Here is a 24723-nt window from a genome sequence, read left to right as displayed (position 1 = left end):
CCAGGACTCGAACCCGTGTCCCCTGCATTGGCAGGTGGATTCTTAACCACTGCACCACCAGGGAAGTCCCAGGGATATATTTCAAGGAGAAATGAAAGTTTTTGCGTGCAAGTGTTTGTCTTTGAGGGGGAAGGGGTGTTGACAACAGGATCAGAATCGGTGTGTACATTTCCTGTTCCTGTTTCCTTAACCAACATCCTCAGGGCATCTCTGTCTTCTTGGGGGCAAGGTGCTCTGCTGCCCTCTTTTTTGGCCTCCTTAATCTTGTCTGTATGGCACCTGCTGCATGGAAGCATCTATCCTGTAGGGACGGGGCTGGGGTTGCACGAGTTTGCCGTGTTAAAGTAAGGGAGGAGATTCACAGAAATGAGTTTTTGAGAAGTTGGCATCAGTGCTGACTTAAAAAAAAAAAATTCTCATCTCACATGTTCATTTTTCCTAAAATTGAGGGGCCTTATTTTTAGAATCTCAAACCTTTGGGCAATAATCAAAATTACTGAGTGGGTGGAAATCACCTCTTACCTTATTTTAAAGGCTCATGTACACTTTACAGAAGCAATTTTTCTAGCCCTGGACTTGAAGAAAATATAATTACTGTCTTATGTTTTTGTTTATTACTATAACCAAGCAAGTTGATTTTAACATTTACTCTTTATTGTGTTGTATGAAGTACCTATGTAATGCAAGTATGTACTGTACTAAAATACCCATATTTCCAAATAACATTATGTGGTGTAGCCCACAGTCTCTGCAGAAGCATTGTGAGTAACCTGTGCCTTTACACTTTACAATCCATTGTTGGCTGATGTGAAAAGTATGATAACAGATGAAGGAAAAAAAAATAAAGCTAAGTATGAATACATTTTTCCAAACATACACATACACAGCTTAGAATGGAATCCCAATGGAAAGTCAAATGACCATATTTGATGTAGTACCTATAAGATGTAGACTCTGCAATAAAGAGCCAAAGGCACATAAAAATATATTTTAACTTTAAAAATAACTTAGTTACAGTAATACTTTGCTTGTGTCTTACCAACATGTAGCTGACAGTCAAAATTTCGCAATATAGATATAATATATAGAGATATATAAGAGCTACAAGCAAATCCCCAAAACCCATAAAGTTGTTCAAATGTGAAAACAGAGAAAAGTTTTAACACTGAAGAATTTGCTATGGTGAGCCCAAACGATATAATATAGAAAAGAGTCTAGAAAAAAGGCGTGGGTGTTAAATAAATTTTGACTTCCTCTCGCTCAGAAAATGCCAGAGTACTGTAAAGGTCCTTAATGTGACTGGCACGGCCCTTCATAAGTAGTGCCAGCCTTGGCCAAGCCAGATTTCTTATGTGTCTGAAAACAAAAAATGTGAGCTGTACATCAGCAATGCCCGCCGAAAATGGGTTCTGACTCACTTCCTCTCTTTGCCAGGATAGGTTTGTTTTTTTTCCACTGTTTTTGCAAACAGGGTATACCAGGTAAAAAAATATTTTGTAGGAAAGTTATTTTAGAAAACCCATCACATGACAGCAAGTATAGCCAGCGAAGCTCTTCTCTTTGTGGTTAGTTTTGTTTTGTTCTGTTTTTTGATACCTTTTACCCCAAATGAAAAGAGCCGGCGGTGTCCTGTTACTTATTTTTATCCATGACATTCAGCACCTCATCTAGAAATGAGGGCCCAAGATCGAGCTGCAGGGAGAGGAGGGAACCCGTGAGATCAGAGAGGGACTCCTCTGATTTAGTCTTTTCCTTGACGAGCTCGCACGGGGCGGAATGGTCAAACATGTCCTCGGCCGCCCAGTCGGGATACTGTTCGGAGAGGCTGGAGGAGTGGCTGCCCCTGCCCTGGCTGGACTGGGATGCGGACCCGCTGGACCCCCACGAGACGTCCCCCTGGTGGACCGTCCCGTTCTCCAACAGGCTGCTTTCCTCCGGAGCCTTCTCCTCCATGACCGGCTCACAGCTAAGCCGGGGCAGCTTTCCCGGCCCTAAGGACTCCTGTTTGGAACTGAATGTCACCGGTGACAACAAGGGCAACATGAGTGCCTGGGACCCTCCGATGGTTGGGAGGGAGATGGCATTTTTGAGCACCGGAGAGGGCGTTTCTGTGAACATGGAGTCGGAGGTGCTGTTGGCCCGGAAGAACTCGTTATGCCCAGGGAACTGGCCCATGCGCGCTTTCTCCTGGTTTCCAGGTAGAAGCTCATAGTTGCCTTGAAGAAAGGAAATGTCTCCAAAGACATCGTGCTGGCCCTCTTTGCCAATGTGAATGGTGTGGCGGAAGTCTCCAAGGGGAGGACTGATCATATCTGGAGACAAGATGTCCCTCAGTTTAAATTTCTTTCCTTTCTTGTTATTGGCAGCTTTCAGGTAAATTGGGGTCTTGGCTGGCATTTTGGAGTTTGAGGATGTCGATTTTGCAAAAGGGGAAAAGGGCGACTTTCTTCACAGATGTTATATGTTTCCCAATATCCTTTTTGATAGGAACTGTCACATCATTTTTCTCAAGTAGCTCAGAAGTGGCTCTGAAATGAGATGGAGGTCTAAGAGGCCTTCCTGGACTTACAGCCAAGCAGGGCTTTCTGGAGAGCCGGTTACATCCGCCAGTCCCTTCCACAGCATGGAGAAACCTGGAAGAGAAACCAAAGCAGGTTATAATTAGCTGACCCTTCAGGGATCACTTGGGCTTGACTTTTTCACTTTTTCAAGAGCCTGTAAATAATGGCAGGACCAGTTCCCATCTGAAGCCAAACTTTATTTTGTTTCTCTCCATTAAGCAGGATAAAAACTTTGATCTTAACAAGGGTCCACTAATCTTAGTCTTACTTCAGGGGAAAAAAGAAAAAAGGGAGATAAAGAGAGATTAAAAAACCCAAACATATGACATCAGCACTTTTTAAACATGGTCATGGACACAATTTTCTGGATACGTCTGAGATTTTAGTCCTTTTCCTCTGTTATAAGAACTGCTCTCAGCACATGAGCAGAGTGATTTCAGCTCCTTAGACACAACTGAATTTGTTTTAAAATATATATTCTCTCTTGCATTGGCGTTCACACTAGCAAGACGAAGAATATTTTGTTGTTGATTGACTTCTTTATATAAATAAAAATGCAATACAATGAAGTCCTATAAGGAAAGGAACTGGAAATATCATTTACTAAGTGACAGTGAAGCTAGTATCCAACAAAATCTCAGTGAAAATGCATTCTTACAGTTGAGACAACTGAGATTCGGAAGTCAAAAAAAAGGAACACCCTTTCTCAGTAACATAAAGCCATTATGGAAGTTGGAGCTGGAATCAAGTTGTGGCAGAGAGAACGGGGCTGTCAAAAATTTCAGGATTTTAACCTAAATGGGAAAAGAATTTGAAGAAGAATAGATACATATATATGTATAACTGAATCACTTTGCTGTACACCTGAAACTAACACAACATTGTTTATCAACTATACTCCAATATAAAATAAAATAAAAAGATTGTGAAAAGCAAAAAATAAATTCAGGATTTGGCGACATTCTGAAATGGAAGGAAAAGAACAAAACTGCTTCTTTTTCAAAGAGAAAAGTGTGATCATACATAATAGGTTGGGTCTTCACTTGAGAATACTTTAGAAACATTTGCTGATAAGCTTGTATCCTTTCCCTGTGGTAGGCAGGGTTCCAAGTAAGTGGCCGCCTGGTGTTAATGCCTTTGTGGGTAGAACCTGCGAGTTGCTTCTAAACAAGGTGATGAGATGTCACAGCCCTGATTAGGTTACATTATAAAAGATTCCGTCTTAGCAGACTGGAGGGAGGCTCCCTTTACTGGTTTTGAAAAAGTAAGCCACTGAGAGAGGGCATATGGAAATGAATTCTGCCAGCAACCTGGGGGAACCTGGAAGTGGATCTTTTCCCAGTTGAGCCTCCGATGAGACCATAACTCCGACCCCTAGTTTACAGCCTGATGAGACTATGCATCTAAGCCCTGCCTGGACCTCTGACCTGCAGACACTGTGAGACAGAACACAGGTAGGGCTGTAAGCCACTATGTTTGTAATTTGTTACCCACGTAGAAAGCTAACACACTCTCCCTGCACATGCTATATGACACAATTAGAAGTGATGAGCTACAAGAAGGTTTGGGGCTCTCGTTTTACAGATGAGAACCTCTTCATCTCTTGAAAATAGTCCTCCAACTCTTCAGTCACATCAGCTGACATGGAGAAGCTAAACCCTTCGCCACTGTGGGAATTCCTAAAATGGCTCTGCTGTGACCTCTCCCATTGGGCTCTCCTCCCCCTGGCCGCAGAGCAAATAAATAAGTAAATACTCCGAGGGCTGGGTTAGATGGTGGCTTGAGAGCCACATTTGCTTTGTAGCAGCTGGAGGCCGTCTATATCTGCCCCATATTTTTTTCCTTTCAGCAACAGTTTTAAATTCATTTGCCTGTGGCAGATGGTGAGGACTCTGCTCCAGCCAGGTAACAAGTAGCTCTGTTTGGGAAGTGGCAGGCACCCAGGCCTAAGGAGGCAGAGAAGGATGAGCTGGAGAGACCACCCCTACCCTGGCTCTGGGAATGGGGAGGAGGCCAAGGTGGCATGAGGGTTTGCACCCAGTGCAGGCTACCCTGGAAGTTGCCAGATATGACCACACACTCCCCGGAGGTGCCTGGTGGGTTGGCCTTCCCACTTCAGATTAGGAAGGCACAGAGATACCATGTTACTAAAAGAGATGCCTGATACCAAGTGAGTAGATGGGGAACCCTAGCATGGGAAGACATGCTTGTGAGTCTGACATTCTCATAGTTTTAACTCTAATTTGGGTCTTGTAATAGTAACAGAAGTGGAAGCCCTGGGTCTTCGTGCTAAAACATCAATGTCCTTCCCCTCTAAGTGCACAACAGCCCAGGGCCCCTGCCACCCAGGGTGCCTGGTGTCGCCTCCCTGCCCCTCTAGGCACAGTATGATGACCACCTGCAGAAGCAGCTAGGGCGCTGGGCCTGCAGAAGGTGGGGGGCAGCCCCGAAGAACAGCTGCCCACTGGAGCTGTGTCCTCAGTGCACAAGGCCAGGAGGGCAGCTGCCATGGAAAGATACAGTGTGTCCACTGCAACTCCAAGGCATGTGAGGGCTGCATGTGGTCAGCTGGTGGAGCCAGGGTTATGCAAGGCCAGAACCAAGGCATGGCATTCATTTCAGATTCTTTAGAAAAACAAAAATAGCACGAAGATGCAGCTAGAGTGCTTCTCTGCTCCTCTGACTGGATCACTCACATTCACCCTTTACCTGTACAGCAACTGGGGATATTGGGGAGCAAAAGTGAGGAGAAAAGGTAGAGGGTATGCCTGCTACACTTGGAAGGCCCAGTCCTCAGTCCCTGCCTGGCCACAGCCATGGCCATGGGCCCTGCAGGCCCCTCAGCAGAGGCTTGCTCGACCTGGTAGAAGCTGGGTTTTATGTCAGTGGAGTGGATGCAAAGGTGGGAGACAAGCAACAAAAAAACAAAGAAAAAAGTAAGAAAAGGGTTGGTGAGCAGAGGCTAGATAAGCTGCAGGCAGTAGATTATCAGGAGTGGGAAAAGAAAGGAGATACCTTAAAAGGCATTTTTCTTTCTTTCTACAAATATTTACATAGTATTTACTGCATGACAGGGATGGAGGCTTCTAGGACTTCGGAAACAGTAATTTGTATTGAATTTCTATTGTGTGCCAGGGCTAGGAGCCCTCCAATTCATTGGAAGTTAAGGGAATTTGGTGCAAAAATGTCAGTTTTACAACTTTAGACAAGTTGATGTTTGTGACATGGTGCTGGGAAAATATCTGAGAGCTCTGACCCATCCATCTATCTTATCTGTTATCTTTCCTCCTCCAGCTCAGGGGCAACCATGCTTGATCCTGGGAGAGACAATCCAATACCCTGACTGCTTCCTCCCCTCCTTTCTGCTTTCTGAATGTTCTGGGCTCCTTGGCTTATCAGTCAGTGGACAGCCATGCCCCAGGCTGACTGCTCAACAACTTCTATGCTGTTGGCTAAAGCAGGAAACTGCAGGGTGGTTTCTTCACTGGGAACAAAGTGCCTGGTCCTGGAGAGGGTATGTGTGCATCTCATGGGAACCACCAACGTGTCATATGACAAGAAATGTTTATTGAGAACGCCTCTATGTGCTAGGCACTGTTCCAACCTTTGGTGTGTTCTAGCTCACTCACAAGAACACATGTTAACACCCCCATTTTACTGACGAAGCATCAAGGCACAGGCTTTGCCAAGGCCGCACAGCTACTAGGCACTAAGCCAAGTGGCTGGGCATGGGCTCCAGACATGGGGGTCTTGCCATTTAAGGAGCACACTCCCTGGGAAGTCAGTCAGCTCCCAAATGATGAAGGGGGTTCCTTCCAAAGCCTCTTTAAGATACAAATATGTGATAACACGATGGGCTGATAAGAGTAGGGAAGCATGCACAGGTCTAACCTCAGTGGAATGCAGTATCTATGAAAACTACAAATCACATTCCTTAGGCCCCAGAATTCCACTTACAGAGATTTATCCAATTTACGTATACGGGAAATAAGGAAATAATACATATACAGTGTTGTCGGTCCAGCATAGTTTATAACAGCCAAGAGTTGGAAACAACTGAGAATTCCCTGGTAGTCCAGTGGTTAGGACATGGAGCTTTCACTGCTAGGGGCCCGGGTTCAATCCCTGGTCGGGGAACTAAGATTCCACAAGCTATGCGGTGCGAAAAAAAAAAAAAAAAAAAAAATTGGAAACAACCTAATTGTCCACCTTTAGAGGACTGTTTATACAAATTAAGGTGCATCTGTACAAATGAATATTACACAGGCCTAGAAAAGGATGAAGCAGCTCTTTATATGCTGATATAGAAAGAACTTCAAAGACCTATATCTTCAAAGGAAAAAAAAGAGAGGTGCAAAAGTGTGTAGATAACATCTGTACGGGCTTGAATGTAGATAAGCTTTCTCTGGAAGCATACACAGGAAATAATGGTGAGGTGCCCACGGGGAGAGGAAGTAGATGGAAGGGGCTAAGGGTGGAAGAGAAACTTTTCACTGTACATCCTTTCATGATTTTGGATTTCTGAACTATGTGCATGAATTAGCTATTTAAAAAAAATAAGTACGAGGGTTGTTTCGGGCTCAGATTGCACTTTCCTGCAGAGACAATTTTATACGTAGGTCCTAAAAAGTCTACCGAACCCATAAGTCACTGATCATAATGCAAAAAATATTATGGGAAAGTGGGTTCAAAAGCCAAAATCTTAAGGCAGAAGGCCTCACGAGAGGGCTGAGCCTCATCTCACCTGAGCTTGTCAAAGGGACAGATCATTCCTTTCTGTGGTGATCAGGCCTTCACCAAAGAGGCTCCACTAGTCTGTATTTGTAGGATGGAAAAGGTCTCAGAAGAGGTTTTTCGTCAGAAGGAAATGAGAAGAGGGAAGAGCCCCAGGATGCTGGGGAAGGTGTGGGTGGCAGGGTACCCATGTGGAGGGAAGCACAGGCAGGTGGAGGTACTGGGGCTCAGGAGTATACCTCCTTCTCTGAGAGGTGGTGGTGATGCAGATGAGCAGCATTTTATGATGGAATGGTCCTAAAGGCCACAACACGAAATCCCGTCCCTCCTCACCATTTTCTGAAAAGGAGACTTGGGCTCCTGGAGGCTGCTGGTGGCTGACCCACGTAGTAGCAGACAGAGCAAGGGATGAATCAGAGGGAGAGCCTGAGTCAGGTGGACACCCAGGAGGAGGAAGCGGGAGAAGAAGACAGGAAGAGCTAAACCAAAAGGGCTTACAGGCCTGACTAGAACTGGAGAGCCAGCCCTCCTGGGTGTTCCAAGATCCAAATGAAGAGCATTTCCAGCCTTTGCGTATCGGTCAGGACTCTACCACCATCAACAACTCTCCACACTTGGGACTCTCCTGCTCTCCAGCTTTCCTACATTGCCATCATTCCTCCACTCCCACCGTCTTGGAAAGAGGAAGGAAGAAAGGGAGGAAGGGATGAAGGACTGGAGGGAGAAAGGAAAGAAAGAAAGAAAAAGAGAGAGAAAAAGAAACCATCCTATGTGTAGACCTTTCTCAAAACGCTGCCCTTGACCCTGAAATCTGAACTCTCCAAGATTGCTGATTCCGTTCTCCGGAAGTTCTTAGATCACTGTTTGCTCCTCTTCCCCCGCTTAGATGACATTTGAGGTAATATTCATCTTGGAAATTATAGATTCCTCTGAAAACAAAGGTTCCAGCTCCTGGGCACTGGAGAGGAGAGACTGGCCAACAAAAGGGTTCAACTCCCCAGTCAGTCGCCTGTCACCGTCTATCAAGGTTAGAGAGGATGTCCGGCAGATGTGTGGGCGAGAAGTCCAGCTGCAAAGGCACAGACCCCCACTCACAGGAACTTGTGAGAAGCTCAAGGGTTCCAAGACACAAAAGGACTCAGGAGGAAGTTGAAGGCATGGTTTTGATAAGAAAGGCAGTGTCAGGTGGTCATTCCTGTACCAGGCCAGACAATTCCAGTTTCTTACATGTGACTGATTTAAGCATAAGTGACAGTGCTAACAAGAGAAATCAACACAGAAATAATAATTCAATGAAGAAAAAAACTGAAGTGGCCACCCTTCCCTTCATTTCCTTATCATCCTTTTGGTAAAGAGAATGATGCTGAAAAGACCAAAACAGGGCAGCAGCCAGGAGGTGGGGGAGAAAAGCAAAGGGTTATGAAAAAGTCACACACTCAAAAATCAGTCCCTGGATGACCAGAGTTGACAGTACTGGCAACTCACAGGGCTCTGAAAAGAACAAAGGGGTTGAGATTTTTAAAAATTCCATTTATTTTAAGAAAGGAATGTTTGGTTTGTCTACTAATTGTTTTTAGATTAATTCTTAGGGGACAGAGAGGATAAAAAGGTTCTTGCATCCTGCACAATAGGTTGCAATGTTAATCTAAAACACGCATGCATAAAAACAGGGCAGGTGGGGGGAGGCATGTGTGTGTGTGGCTGTCCTGGGGGACCTGTGGGCCTTTTCCTTTCTTCAGCTTGCAGGAAGTGAGTCTGCACTGGACTTCCCCTTTCTTGCTTAGTTGTCACGTCCTTCCAAGACCCCCTAACTTCCTATCACTTTTCGCTTTGTCTCAGTGTTGAATCAGCATGCCCTTCTTCCTAGCACCCAGATGCAGCACCGCTGCACCATCTGGGCCCCAAGCAAAAATACTTGGTTATTCCTCCTTTGTGCCTGAGGCAACAGTCCCAGGGAAGGATGGTGGCATGGCCAAGAACCCGCCACCCCTTACACCCACAACCATCTCTGGGGTATTGCTCTCCGTTGCCAACATAGGGAAGTCAATTCCACTGCGATGAGCCCTGGAAAAGTGTATTTCACCCTGGGCTTCACACTTTAAAGGGATAAAGGTGACCTGGAACATGTTCCTACAGGTTCCCAGGAGTCCAATAGGGAGACAAAGGGACTCCGTCAGGACACGTGAGAAGGTGAGGCGGAGCAGCTTAAAGAAAACTCAAATACTGAGGGAAATGAATCTTCAGGGATCTGAAGGATTCACTGAACTGTAGTGGAAAAGGGATTAACTTGTTCAGTATGAGAGGCCCTAGGGCTACAAAAGCAGAAGCTACAGGGAAACAGCTTTTGGATCCTCTAAGGGAGAACCCAGGGTTCTGGCAAGATGGAATGGGTTGCTGTGGGAACGGGGCAGTGTACCGGGCATGCATGGAGGATGTCACCGGGCAGCAGCCTTGCCCCTGAGCATCTGAGATGTGCACAGTGGGTGGGGTCTCGTCCCTATTCATTTTGAGTGTCCCACAGGGGAAAACTATCACTGCTCATTTCCTTATGGCTCCACATCACACTCACCCATAAAAAACACAGACTTTTCCTAGAAGACTTTCCATTTGAAGACAGCAGTTATTACTAATATAGGGATGACCAGACAACCTTCTGTATCAGAAATACTAAAATATTATGACGATGAGGGCACTCATGCCAATCCTTTTGCAAACCTCTGTAGGAGTGTGTCTCTGGATCAAAGTATTTTAAAATTCAAGGAGAAAAAAAAATCATACTACTAGAGATCCAACATTGAACTTACATGAAAATCTAAGACAGAAATAAATGTAACCAGAGAATACCCTGGTAAATGGCATCCTGAAGGGATGCTTTTCATATTTTTAGTCTGTTTTACTCCACCCACGAGAAGATAAAAAGATGCCTTTTCTATTTTTAGATTCTTATCCTCTCCCCATATTATCTGAACTGAGGACATAGCTATATGCTGCAAGGCTATAAAACGCCATTAGCTTAGTTCCCAGCCGCCTGGCTGTCATGCAAATGAACTTATAGCCAGACTGAGCGGACTATTTTATAGACCCACTCAAAGTCTATGCTACATCTCAACCCGCAATTATTTATAAAGGGACTTCTCGTTTATGATTCAGCTACAGCTTGTATTTATTTTTCTTTTACAACCCTGATTATATAGAGACCCACAAATACCATATGGGAGACTCACTGCTAATGTGCATACACTTCTCACATTTATAGGATCTAATTGTACTGTTTGAAAGGGTTTTTAGAAGCAAAATTGGAAGACAGAGCATCCACCTCAAAGTACCAACCCTGCACTTTTGAAGAGAGGCCATTTCAACCTTTCTCCCTATTAAAATGAGTTATTGAGGAGGACTCAAGACGGATGTGGAGCCCTGGCAGTTATAACGAGGCAGGAGAAGGGCCTGGCTCATTTACCATGACGAGTTTTACAAGGGACTCAGCCTCAGGGCTGGGCAGAAGGACCAAGGCAGAGGTGCTAGCTGGTGGATATGAATCAAATAAGACCATTCCTGTGAACTGCTCCCATGCTTCTAGAACTAATGGATCTGACCTGGTTTGTGAAGCTGCAAGGAGAATATCAACACAGGATGAGAATCTCACCCTGAAGTTGTCAGCAACATTCAGCCGGGAATTGGCTCAAATCTGAAAACTCAGCTCAAATCAAATAACTTGTAAAGTTGCTTAGCTGCTCACCAAAAAAATAAAAAGAAAAAAACCCCTAATATTTAAGTCAGTAACTATTCTATGAAAACTCCAACTATGGCAATAGGAATATCAAGTGATCCAAACAGGTTTGACAGGTGTCCAGAAATTCAGACTATGGTCACTTGACTCATACTACATATGGTATGGTGTTCTTCGTCCTTTGTCTTCAGAGCACATGTAATTTAGGTCTCTTGACTACTCTTCCTTCCCTAACAGGATGAAGGGACAGATAGGGATTTCCATGCCGTCCTCCCATCCTGCTAGGGCCCTTGACAATCGTCCACACTCGTTGCAGGGGCTCCTCTGCATCACACCAACACTGGGTATGTTTGGAACCTGGCAGTGGCCAGTGCATTCTCTACCTACTTCCACGGCAAACCCCACTGTGTTATAAACATGGAGGAGCCAGGATTTCAGCTATGGCTGGACTCCACAGTCTGTGCTTTTAACCACTGCTGATTTGATAACTAACGTGACTGCCGTGGAAGTGGGTTGAGAATGGGAGTGTCTATTCCAGGCTATCTGTCCTGAAGTCTGACAGCACCAAGAGGAAATGATACACTATGATCTCAACATCAGTGAGAGGCAGAGATGATAACCTGACCTTGTCATTAACTAAGAATGAATAAAATGGTCCCAGATACCAGCCTTTCCAACTCACTAGGAATTTTCAGTATTTTTGCCCTTGTCAAAGAATCTCAAAAGGGATTTGACTTCATGTGAAATAAAAGCCATGAGATTAAAATTTTGAGGTAATAAAAGCCCCTGAGTCTCAAGGAGAAAAAAAAATATCCTGTTCTTAGAAAAAAGCGTTAAATGCTGGTAATTATTTTCCCAGAGGAAACACGTGCATCGTGGCCATGCATCGGGGCGCCTTGTACACCCACAAGGCTTTCGCCGGGACAATGGCTCCGTTCCCTTGCTATTGACACGTGACTTCCCTCCTGACTTTCTGAAACTAAGAAACCTGTGTTCCTTACGTGAATTGTCCTCCCACCTCTTTACCATCAACCATTATTCATAACATCCTCCAAGACCTGCTTCAGTCACTTCCTTCCTGGAGAAATTCTTCAACTCACCTCACGCAATCCAGGCTCATTACTGCCTTGCTTGGAGGTTTTCTTAGGGCTCCTAAAGAGCTTATATTTGTTTTCTTTCCTGTTCTCTTGTGATTTTGGGTCTGATATCTTCTGGTAGGTAGTAAGCTCAATAAGAATAAGGTAGGCAAAGGTGCTATAAAAAAGGAGCCGCTGTTGTTAACAGTCTCTTCTTTATGCTGGATCACTTACAGAGCCTCCTCTTGGGCTGCAAACACAAGAGGCCCTTAAATTTTATTGAATAAGCCCTTTTAGTTTTCCCTATGCCCATCCCTTAGATCAAGGGTCTGCAAATTATGGTAGGTGGGTCAAATCCAACCCTGTGTCTGTTTTTATAAATAAAGTTTTATTGGAACACACCAGTGCTCATTTTTTAATGTACTACCTTCAGCTCAGTAGTTCTCAACTGAGGGTGATTCTGTCCCATCCCCCCCACCCCCACCCCCGCAGGTGACATTTGGCAATGTCTAGACATATTTTTGATTCTCATGACTGGGGGTGGTGGCATCTACTGGCATCTAGTAGACAGAGGTCAGAGGCACGGCTAAATGAACATTCTATGACGCACAGGACACTGCCCCCACAACAAAGAATTTTCCGGCCCCCGTTCCCTGTAGTGCTGAGGGCTGGAAACTGGTAGAGCTGCTTTCAAATGACAAGGTCAGAGTTGAGTCGCTGTGATAGGCTGTATGTGGCCATCGAAACCTAAAACACTAAACTGACGCTTTATGGGAAAAGTTTGAACCTCTGCCTTAGACGTTGGCATTTTCACGGGGTTGGATGGTGGTTGTCCATGGCCCAGCCCTTAACAATCTTCCAGCAATCACACCCCTGTCCTTGGCCTCAACTACCTCTAATGCTAACTTCCAAATCTGTGTCTTCAGCCTATACATACCTTAGTCTAGACCAGTGCTACTCAAAGTGGATCTATGGACTAGGCCAGTCCATGATGAGATAAGGAAAGAAATTGAAAGTAAGCTTCTAGAAACTTTATGACATAATCAAGCATGCGGATCTGTGGATTTTTCTTATTGGTCAGACTCTTGGCAAGTTTGGGAGCTGTGTATGATCAGGTCTGAGTGGAAACTGGGTGTGGTCCAAGCAGCTACTCATTGTGTTGTGCCAGGTATCCTATACAATCCATTGGAAATTGAAACAAAGAAACAAAACACTAAAAAACACTGGTCCTTCACAGAAAGAAGCACTGGACTTTTCTCCCCTAGTCTTTCATACCTTTCTCTGTTGCTTCCTTCAGGTACTTCCCGTTCAGCTTACCCCTGATGGAATTTGCCATCTTTCCTCCTCTTGCCAGCCCTCAGCATAGGCCTCCTGTACTTTTCCCTCTCAGTAAATGGCAGGAAGTCACCCAAATCCAAAACCCAGCTGTCACCCCCGACTCCTCGCCCTGCCTCATTCTCCACATCAAGTCCTATTACTTGTCTCCTCTTGTCCATCCTACTGCCTCATGCCTCAGCCTCACTTGTAGCTTTCACGATCTCTTGCACAAGGGCATTTGCCTTCCCACCTGTCTCCTTGCCTTCAACCTCATCTTCCACTTTATGTTTCAGTCTCTATCAGAATGCACCATCTAGAATGCTCCCTTAACCTTGAGTGGCAGGCCCACCCTTACAGCCTGGAGATAAGATAGCCTGTGAGGCCCACTTTAGCAATCAGGGTCTCGCCCAACCCTGCAGCTACATGTCCAGCCAGTCCTCAAGGCCTATACTACCCTTTTATACCTCAAACCCACCAACTCTCACACTATACTGCAATTACTAATGTCTACTCCACTAGGCTGCCTTCTCTTGGGAACAGACTATATTTAATTCATGGCTGGTACTGAACAAATGTTTGTTAAATGAACAAATGAGAAAGTTTGAGACTGCCTTGACATCTTTCCTCTTCAACCCTGCCTGCCCTGCTGAAGATGCAATCTCAGTCTTTCTGTGACTCCTACAGGAAAATAAATTTAAAACATCATCTAGCAAGGAGCTGTCATCTATTTTCTTGTGGCAAAGGGTTTCTTTCTTTTCCTTTCTCTATCCGTGCAGGGTTAGAATTTAACAGCTTATCAATGTGAGCCACAGTAATTCTACAGACTCATACAGATCGTTGAGATTAAGGCAAAAAATATTTGTTGACATGCTATTTCAAAGGGAAAAGACTTCCATCCATGACTGCCATGTGCAAATAGAGTCTTAGAGAGACAGGCAAGACTCTAGAAAGATCTGACAATACATTTCCCGGAATGCAGACTTACAAGTTACATTTAAGCCAATCTTAAAGAATGAGGCCCAGGAGAAACAATGAGCTTGCTCGCCTGACCTCTCCTTTCAAAAGGAAATGGATTAAGGGGAAACTTGGATTATTTAGCCCAAGATATACAAGGGAACCTGCAAGAAACTGTATAATGAACATTCTACAGAAAAAGATTGTTTTAATATCAGTGTATAACTAGCACAGATCAAGTACTTAAAAAAAAAAACCCACCTATTAAATGAATGAACACATGGGCAAGCAAAACAGTAGACAGAGCTCTCACTGCTATTCTAGGCCTTAGGGGAGGAAAGAACTGGGTGAAACGTTGAGCCAGCCCTATAGGATTCTTTTACAACTCCAGACCATATGGGGGCCAGTTACCTCCTGTGTAAATGGGATAATCACCCCAAACCCGTCTATCTCTCAGGTGATTATAAGAGCTGAGTGTGAAAATCTTCATAGAGTGCTATGCAAGCACAAAGCATCTTTATCCCAAATGAAAAAGCAGAACATCTACTGAAATACAGTGCTAAGGAGGGGAACCATTCTAATTACCAAAATAACCATATCCATTTTCTCCTTAAAATGTCTCTGGCAGTCACCAATATATGATTGCAGATGGGGCTAAAATGATTTGTGTCTGCCCTGTGAACAACTGGAATTCTTACCTCCAGCTTAATTAGAGAATAATTCTGTCAGCAGGACACGGAGCTAACTTCTTTACATGTACATGTATCCTTTATCTCCAAGGGTAATTCCTCCAGCCTTGAGAACAAATGGGACTCCTTTGAGTCAGGAAAATTACAGCCAATGATTGGTCAGATGAAGAAAAATTTAAAGGCATACAGTTATTTTCTTTAAATATTTGGTGAGCTGTCAGGTGAGAGGGAATCAGTACCATTTGAAGAAAAGAATTAGGTGTGTGATTAAGGTTCAAGGAGAGGCCAGGTGGGGCTGGATGGGAAGAAGTCTAACCAACTTGAGTTAATCAGCTTAAAGAATGGGAAAGGCCCATCAAAGGAAGTTTTCCAGCTGAGCCTGAGACTGTGGTAGGAATTCCAGAGGGGAGGGAGAGCATTCCTGCACTGGGAGAGGAGTTTGGGGAGATACCCGCTAGTCTGTGTTCCTCATTTCAAGTAGCAGCCCCCCGGTATGTGCACATAAGCTTCATGTGCACACAGACAGGTAATAGAATCATAGATTTGTGTTTGAGATTTATTTATACTTAATAAAGAAAACGGATGTTAGAGTTCTAGCTTCTAGGGAATTTTAAGAAAAAAAACAATGCTTTTTAGTGAAGTTAAGACTATCCTTAGAATAAAAATACTTTTTACTAGTTTATAAAATTTTCATTATCTTTTCTCATTTTCCTGATATTAAGGGTACAAAGCAATGCCAATGACTTTCTCTGAGAGCCTCAGCTTGCTCATCTGTAGAGTGGAGATAGTAACGGTGTCTTCTTAGCAGGAGACGACACATACAAAGTAGAAATAGTTGCTAGTGTACAGCAAATTCAGGTTTGCTTTTGGAACTTTTATTTCCCCCCAATGTTTCTGATCTGCTGTTGGCTGAGTCTGCAGATGCAGAACCCACGGATACAGACAGCCAACTGTATAATTCCTCATTCTACGAAAAAAATGGAATTGGGAAAAAGTCACTGTTTTACTCCCCATACTGCCCCTGAGATATGTCCGGCAGTGGCACTACCTGCCCTGTCAGGCGAGCCCACAGCTTAAGGGCTTAAGAGGAATACAGAACAAAATCCACCCACGAGCGTAAACTTCTACTAAAACTTATGTAAGGCCAAAAATCAACATTAGTTTGGAAAACATTTCACTCTGAAGTCATCTGAGAGCAGGAAACGAGTTTCCAGTTCGGTGCAATGCCGTGCACAGTGGGACATGTGGCTTGAGCTGATTCATTCAGCGAGCAGCAGGCTTTGGAGAGAGCCTTCCATATGACTTCATCCAGTCCCTGGCTAGTCATTCACCTTCCACAATGTCCATTCAACAACGAACATCTAATAAGGACCTACTGAGTGCCAGGCACTATTCTAGGAACCGAGGCTACAGCAATGATGTGCTCACAGAGCCTACGTCCCAGCATGGAGACAGATGATCAGTGAGCACACCAATGATGAGTGGCTCATGCAGGCATGGCTGAGAGGTCTAGGTGAGCATTAGGAAACAACAACGCTCATCCTTCCAGCACCAGGACTGCCCAGTCTGTGCTGTAAGCGGACACACGGTACCGAGCCACCACAGTCACACCTGAGCAGGAGAAAGCTTCAGTGGAGGTTGGAACAGCCCGGCTGAGAAGACTTTGAGGAAGTTCTGGTGGTGGCCTGATTTTCAGAGTACCTTGGATGATCATTATCACCAAAACCAAAGGATTGGAGGAACCTCCTTTTGAATTTGAACATTTGGTAGCCTGGGAAGGAATAATTTTACTATGGTCAGACTTAAGCTTGGGTAACTGAAAAGGATTTCTGGCTTAACAATGCTAAGAGAAGATAACACAGGTAGGACTAGATTGTCCATTTTTTCATTAAGTCCTATTGTAAAAAAGATGAATGCCAAGCTAAACTAGGTTCAGTCCCTACTCTCAAAAGAGCCAGTAGTCTAGGCAGCCACAAGGGTCAACAAATGATCATTTAAACACAATCAGTGTTAAAATAGGAGAAGGTACAAGACACTATGGAAAATGCCTCAGATACAAGGAAAAACCAAACACAAAAAAACAGAATCACAGCTGTTTAGAGCCAGGAGAGAGCTTGGAGAACTTCTACCAGCTTCCTCTGCACCCCCATCCTTCCCCTTGCACATCTTCCCAGACAGAACTTACCCAGAGATGGGCAAGGATTCACCTTGTGACATAGCTGGCCAGTCAAGGGCTTACCCCCGTCTCCTGCTGTGTTAAAAATCAATGTTACGTGTCTGAACTGCTCCTTGGCCAAAAAAAAAAAGTTAAAAAAATAAATAAAAAGGGAAAGAATTCACATATATTCTGAAATGGCAAAGCCACATTTTACCTAAAAATGACTTTGCTTGTTTAAAAAGTTGTGTGTAGCCTAAATGATTATAATGGATTTGAACAGAACGGGTCTTTTTCAACTAAACACACAGTCATCTATCATTGGCATGATGCGTCTACAAATATGACCTTCAGGTTGTCACCAGAACATGACGGATTCCCAAATGTGTAAGCTGTCTAAATAGAGGCCTGACTTTGAAGTTCTCTGCCCTCCACGTTGGCTTGGGCTGCCCTGCATGGATTTGCACTAGGTGTGTTTTTTAACACAGGGTTTTACATATTAGTATAGTAGTAAGACTGCTATGCTAATAGGTGTCACTGATCCTGGCTCACTGGATTCTAGAGCTAGAGATGATCGGAAATCATCTAGAACCAAAACCTTCATCTTAGAGATGAGAATAAGACCCCAAGAGGTCACAACCTGGGTCAGAGCTAAGACCAGAACCTATGTTTTCTGATCTCCAGTCCCTCTGTGATTGTCTCCACTTAATTCTGCATGAGTTTTATCAAATAGAATGGCGGGGTGTTTGCTAGCATCTTCTAGTGCGTTCCTGTGTCTCTGGCCCTGTACACCCTGCGGTTCTCTAAAAGGTTCTTGAGTTCCTTCAGCTCTGTAGGGCAGGCTACAGCGGGTGGTGTCTGCCTCTGGCTTGATGGTTCCCAAAGTGTTTCTTGCTAGACTAGTCCTGGCAGCTGCTCTGTGGGCAAAATGATTTGATAGACACTATCTCCGTGTGGAGATTCACTGTACCAGCGACATTCAATGCTCTGAAAAGTCCTGCAGGGAGGGACCTTCATCAGACTGGTTTCCCAAAGAATCCTCTTCTGATGCTATTCCTGTCTCAGAGTTCACATGAGGTGGTGCTGTATTAGCTAACTGCAGGTGTGTGATCTCTGTAACACTCTAACAAAGAATCAAAGGCTAGAAGATTAATGATGACTTTCTCAAATATGCAAATAAAACCCAAACCACTGAAAATCCAGGTTTTAAAAAATTTAAAATTTGAGGTTCAAGCATTCTACTATTAATTCATGACTTGATCAAGAAAATACTAATTTGAACTCATCAGCCCTTAAACTCATCAGTTTTCTTGGCTATTCAGACATAGCAAACTTTCTAATATCAATATGATTTGTATTATAAAACTGTATGCTTTAATTTAAAAGACTGCTCTTCCACCAGAGGTACTGTCAAACTCAGTCATCACTATGAGACTGGGTGAACCCGGGCACTCAAGAAGTACAATAAGGCCAAGGAAGGCATCTTTTTCTAAAGGAAAGAACATACCTGACTTGCTGTAGAACTATTTGGCTACTGATATTATTTATTCTGGTTTGTGGGATGCTGTTTTGGTTTGTAACCTTGAAAGGATGGGGGCAGGAAAAGGGGAGATTCCAAATGGAGGTGAAGAGTCCTAACGCTGTTGCCTTCGGTTTTGAGACAACTTGGGTTATTTCAAGCCAAGACATCCTTTCCAGAACCCCTGCTTCAATCTGAGCAGCCTCCCACAGCTCATCACAAACCCACAGTATCAAAGGCAGTGGAGGCCAGGCAGGCCCCTTGGGTTATCCAGGGCACCCCTCTAGGTTTCAAAGGCCTCCTTGCTCTTTCACACCAGAAGGTTATCTGGCAGGGTCTGGGGCATGTACATTACTTAGAACTGTAATGAGGCCTGACTTCTGCCAAGGACAGAACCTTCCTGCACACCTTGCTCGTGGTTCCTGCATCTTGCTTTAGCTCCTCTTGGGGCAACATCACGAGTGCCAGGGACTGCAGGGCCAGGCACCATGGATGTGGTCACCAGTCTCAAGGAGGTGACTATCCAGATCGGTTACTGGACCCTGCAACCCCCTGACCTCTAGAACTTCAAAGTAAGGATGTGTTCCACACACTAAACTCCACTTCATGTTTGGGTCCTGATATTCCTAGTAAATCTGTTTGTTTATGGTATAAATTAAACTGCTCGGGTTACCGCTAGCAGTTTGATGCTGGATCCACTGCAGATGACTACTGGCCATACTTGTGAGTTGAACTATCTTCAATAAATAAAATAATTCACATGGTATTCCCAAAGGCTGGCAATTACTGTCATCTTCCTTTGGGCGGTGGTACTGTGAGATACAGTGTACTGCGAAATGAGTTCTCTGTCAGAGGCCAAAAACCCTTAAAAGAGTCTGATTTAATAGCTTCCCTGGCCTTCCTCCCTGTTGGTGAGGGTGGGGTATTTATTTAGCATAAGGTCAAACAGACCTGAGTTCAAACTTGATTCTGCTACTTACTTAGCTGTGTGACCATGGCCAAGTTACTAAACCTTTCTGAGCCTGTGTTCTCATCTGGAAAATAAGAACAATACTATCTACTTCAGAGAGCAGTTGTGAATATTAAATGAGACAACAAGTATTAAGCACCTAAGGAAACAACAAAAGCAATAATGAAAGCATCAACTTTTTATTGGGTCTACTCTGGACCTGGCCTGTTTTGAGTGTGTTCTTTTTTAACTCATTTAATCCTCAGAGTAATATTATCCTCATTTTGTAACTGATAAACTGAGGTACACAGGCTAAGTAATTTGCACCAAGTCACACAAGTATTGAGTGCCAGGGCCAAGATATGAACCCAGACAGCCTGCCTCAGAGGCTCTTAACTTCAGGGTTTTTCCCCATCTCCTTAAGCAGAAGATGCTGATCTTTGTGGAAAATTAGCCAATCATTCATGCACATACTGGGTTGCTAAATTGCATATGCATGTTTAGGTATGTTCCTTACTGTGTAATTTGGGGCAAATTATGTAAGAGGTCTTTCCACACCTGTAAAATGGGGATATTAACAGTGCCTTCTTCATAGAATGATTATTAGAAATAAATGAGTTATTCAAGGTAAAGGGCTAAGAACAGGGCTTGGCACTTAGGGCAGGCTCCATGTAGGAAGTACCTTTGACATACAAATTCACGGAACAGTGGGATATATTAGGAGAGTTCTTTGGCTTCGGTGCTTGGTAAAGATTTTGTGGCTGGCTTAATCTAGTAGTTTCAAATGACTATACTGTCCTTGCTCTCTGGCAAACATAACTGCATTTAAAAAACAGATTTAGGGGCTTCCCTGGTGGCGCAGTGGTTGAGAGTCCACCTGCCGATGCAGGTGACACGGGTTTGTGCCCCGGTCCGGAAGATCCCACATGCCACGGAGTGGCTGGGCCCGTGGGCCACGGCCGCTGAGCCTGCGCGTCCGGAGCCTGTGCTCTGCAACGGGAGAGGCCACGATAGTGAAAGGCCCGTGTACCGCAAAAAAAAAAAAAAAAAAAATAGATTTAAGTTTTTATTCCATCAGTGAATAAACAGGTACACAGGATTCTAGTTAGAAAGAAATTAGGCCCAGCTTAAATAAAATCAGACTGAAAGCAAGAATTTTCATAATTAAAAAAAAAATCAGAGCAGTCTTCCTAGAGGTTTTTCAGGTTATGAATTGGAAGTCCACTCTCTGGATAAATGTTATGGCTACTGGGCAAAGAGCTTATGAAAAATTTATGGCCTGGTAAAAGTCTTTTGGTGATGTAGGTTAAAACAACTTTATCCCCAATGCTGTTGAACACCACGAATTTTAGAAGGGAAAAAGGGCAGCTTTTGTGAACATGTTGGACATAAAACACCACTTTAAAGGAAAAGTTGGACAGCAGGTAGGACAAACCAGCTCATGTGAACAGTTCTGCAATGATTTTTATGGCATTGTATTTATTCATATTGCACCACGTTTAAATTTACAATAAAAAGCAAAAAAATGTGCAACACTTATTACTCTGGCTGTCTTTACATGTTCCATTGAGATACAAAACAGAATTTCACTGCTCAGATCTTAAGGGAAGGGGGAGCTCATCTTATTTCATGTCTGTAGCTGCTGCCACAGTCATAGCACCATGTTCCAATCATGGAATTCATAATGTAAATCTCTTGCAGATGATAACCACTGGAAAACAGGAACTGCCATGGATCCAGAAAGGCTTCCAAATTTCTCCTCTAATGTTCTTATCTGTGAGCCCAGAGGCTGGTACTGAGTGTTTTATTCAATGAGTGATGCCTGTTGGGAAACCTACATTCTTTAAGAGACTTAATGAAGAACTCTCAACCATTCCTTGGTTCTTTGACTATTAGTCTTTATCATTAATTTCACATGTGACAATGCCAAACATTTCACAACTGCCCTAACTTATCTCTGAGTGTTTCAACCTAATCTGAAAATATACCTGTGTAGCTTATTCTTAACTGTCAGAAGAGCTCATAACAGATCTTAGCTGGTATCAAAAAGAGAATCTCTGGAACTGTCCAGAAAAGAAGCTGCATTTCCTTGGTCGTTAGATGAAAGATCTTTTCGAAGTTAGGTTATAGGAGTCTTTTAAATTGCCTTAAGGGATACCCCTGGGGCATCATCAGGGCTTCTAGGTGAGCCTTTTGTCTCCCCGTGCTTCCCTGGGAAGTCCCCAAGAAAGGCTTTCCTATTCAAATCTGCTGCTCTCCTGATTTGTGTTCTTTTTTAAAGGCAGCGCCCCCAAGAAACTCTAGGATACTACTGTGAAGCCTAAGAGCTGGGGGGTGGGGAGGAAACCTTTGTCTCCGTAAGACACTCATAAATTCCCTCCCCATACCCAGCACCTCCCACCCCACCACCTAGCACGCATCAGCGGCGACTCCCCCAAATACACCAGGTCTGGAAAGATTCATGTTGCAATACCCTTCTGACATTCCTATTCCCGCCCTCATTTTAATTCACTCACTTTTTTTTTTTTTTAAACAAAATGTAATTACTTGACTGTCAGCTTGGGCTGCACTCTGGGGCTTTTACTCCTTTCAACACAGCTGCGCTCCCGGCTTTGATGCTGCTGTCCACGCAGCTTGTCCCAGCCACAGCCTGGCTCTCGGTAATGTAACATTCAAGTGCATATTTATTTTTAAACTGACCTCTCAGACTGTACAGTATAAAGGAGGTCCTGCCAAAAAATATGCTACTTTCTATTTATAAGATGAAACACATGCCTCCCGAAGTCGAGAGGGGGATGGAGTATAATAATCCATAACGAAAAAATGGCCAGATCCATTCGTCCTTACATGTCCGATACTTAGTTTCAAGGAGAAGGGGGAAAAAAATATTGAAAACACTTCAGTTGTTCAGAAACCACCGTACCAAAAAAAAAAAAAAAAAAAAATCGACTGCCAGATCTGCAGGTTGGAGCCCCAGGCACAATGCCCCTCGTCAAGTGAGGAGAGGGCACCCAGCGGGTATTGCCACCTCAGATCTGCACCGTGCACCCTGTGCAGCCCTGATGCCAGTCCTCGGTGGGAGGGGAGCGGTAGCAATGTGCGGCTTGTTCTCAGATGGAAAAATGCAGTACGCGCCCAGAATGGCTGTCAATAGCTCGGAGGGTGCAGTGTAGCCGCGCAGCCTCATCCTGAAAAGTGGTGGGCACAAACGGTGGAGCTCTGCGATCTGGTCGTGCCGCTCGCACCCCTCCCAGTTTGCTTTATGTCCCCTTTGATCCGTTGGACACCAGCTGTAAGGGGATGCCCTAGGTATCCCTGCTCCCTGTGCATTTCCAAGCCTAGCCCCCCGCGCACGCCGGAAGCGGCCAGGGCCGCCGGTTTGGACATACTCACACGCGCAGAGAAGAAGCCGTGGGCAGGCAGCAACTCACCAGCGGCGCCAAGGATCCCAGCCGCTGACCCCGGGGCCGGGCGCCGCAGTTCCCGAAGGCGCACGCAGTCCCTGCCCGCCACGCGCAGATCCAGCCGGGTCGGCCGGAGCGGCGCCTGCTCACAGCATTATGTGCTCGGAGACGGCGTGAAGGCGCCCAAGGCCGGAGTCTCCGAACTCTCCCCCAGCTCGGGCCCCACCGCTGCCCTCCCCGCCCTCTCGGACCGCGGCCGGGAGAGAAGGTGCAGACTAGACTGAGCGCTCCGCAGCCGTACTCCCGTACTGAACCTGCGAAGGGCGGGGCGGGGCGGCGCAGGGCGGGGCCGGCGGCTCGCGGGGCGGGTCAGGGCGGGGCGGAGGGCGGGGGCCGCAGGCAGACCCTTCTAGCCGCTGTACCTGAGCCCCGGCCCGGAGCGGGCGGACCGGGTTCACCCGCGGCCCGGCCTGCGGGCCCCCAAAGGACAATGGATTTTCATCGTTACCGCCCCAGCGCCACCCCCAGGGATGCGGCTTCCCTGCGAGAAGCTGCGTTCGGCTCCCTCGGCACAAAGAAAGGTCTCGGGACGCTCGGTTCGAAGAGGGACCCAGGGTGCTAGCTCCAGGGTGCCCGAGGACAAAGGGACTCCGCCCGCACCCCGGACACCTGTACAAAACCTTGTGCGCCCACCTCTCTTCGTCCCAACGATCCGATCTAGCCCGGCAAGGCTCCGGCGCGGCGGCCGGGGGGCCCTGGCAAGAGAAGCCACCTGACCGCGCCGCCCCGGCCCGGCCTCGGGCCCCCGGGCCACTCGAAGCCCCGGTTTGGGGGGGAGGGTCGTGTTCTGACAGTTTCCAGCTTGATCCCCTTGGAGCTGCCGCCAAAACCCGGAGAGTGGATTTGGCGCACTGGAGACGCCAGGGGCTGCTGGCTGAGCAGGGGCAAGCGAACAGCCGACGCTGCAGGTTTTTCCAGTCCAGGGGGAGGCGTTTCCTCTCCCGCGGGGTCCCTAAAAGAGATCTGCCTAAAGCTGGGGCAAGCGGGTGGCGGCCGCCCCCGGACGAGCGACGGGGCGCAAGTGGCGCAGTGGCTGGCCCTGGACCGTAAAATTCAGCCCTGGGCGGCACCTGCGCCCGCTGCGCGCCCAGCCCCTTCGCCCGGAGGCCGAACGTGGAGCCGGTTAATTAATTTTCTTAATCCGTCTCCGTCTCTTCCTCCTCGAGTCTTCGGCCTGGGGAATGAGTAGGCGACAGGAAACGGCGGTGTTTTCCGGTCGTTAAGGTCCCAGCCCGCACGTTCGGCCTGGGGAGGGGACTGGAACCCTGGAGAGTCGGGCTCTCAGGGCCCGACCCCAGCCCCGGGACTCTCAGGTTGAACGGAAATCCTGGCACAAAGAGCGATCCTCCAGGGGACCTTGACTTTCCAGAGCGGTATCAGCTTCAGGTCATCACAGCGACGCCCCTGGGTCTGTCTGCAACCTTGAAGGATGCATATTAAGCCTATGTTGTAAACCTTGTCTGATGTTAAGGTGAAGTGAAAAGGAAACGGACACAACTGTTCTGGAAAGCAAAATACTTGGGTGGAGTGTTAAAAGCCTCAAAGAAAATAATAGTTGGCAGGTCAAATGGCCATGAA

The 24723-nt window shown here is 45.7% G+C and overlaps 1 protein-coding gene across 4 annotated transcripts; it reads right to left on the bottom strand.

Moving 5' to 3' along the window:
• Nucleotides 1-632: 632 nt before the first annotated feature.
• CDC42EP3 (CDC42 effector protein 3) lies at nucleotides 633-23878 on the bottom strand. 4 transcript variants are annotated; one of them, XM_027113359.1, is made up of 2 exons: nucleotides 23779-23878; nucleotides 633-2633 (listed from the first exon to the last, which is right to left on the bottom strand). In XM_027113359.1, the coding sequence occupies exon 2, from the start codon at nucleotides 2395-2397 to the stop codon at nucleotides 1633-1635; it is 765 nt and encodes a 254-aa protein (XP_026969160.1). In that variant the 5' UTR covers nucleotides 2398-2633; nucleotides 23779-23878; the 3' UTR covers nucleotides 633-1632. The 4 variants fall into 4 exon arrangements, with proteins under 4 accessions (XP_026969160.1, XP_026969158.1, XP_026969157.1 ...); XM_027113357.1 differs by lacking the exon at nucleotides 23779-23878 and adding an exon at nucleotides 23113-23402; XM_027113356.1 differs by lacking the exon at nucleotides 23779-23878 and adding an exon at nucleotides 23075-23401.
• Nucleotides 23879-24723: the final 845 nt, after the last annotated feature.

This window comes from Aethalodelphis obliquidens, unplaced genomic scaffold (assembly GCF_003676395.1).
Source record: "Aethalodelphis obliquidens isolate GAN/ISIS:26980383/991018 unplaced genomic scaffold, ASM367639v1 scaffold12, whole genome shotgun sequence".
NCBI lineage: Eukaryota > Metazoa > Chordata > Mammalia > Artiodactyla > Delphinidae > Aethalodelphis > Aethalodelphis obliquidens.
The sequence above is the reverse complement of the archived record's forward strand: the minus strand, read 5'-3'. Positions and strand labels throughout refer to the sequence as shown.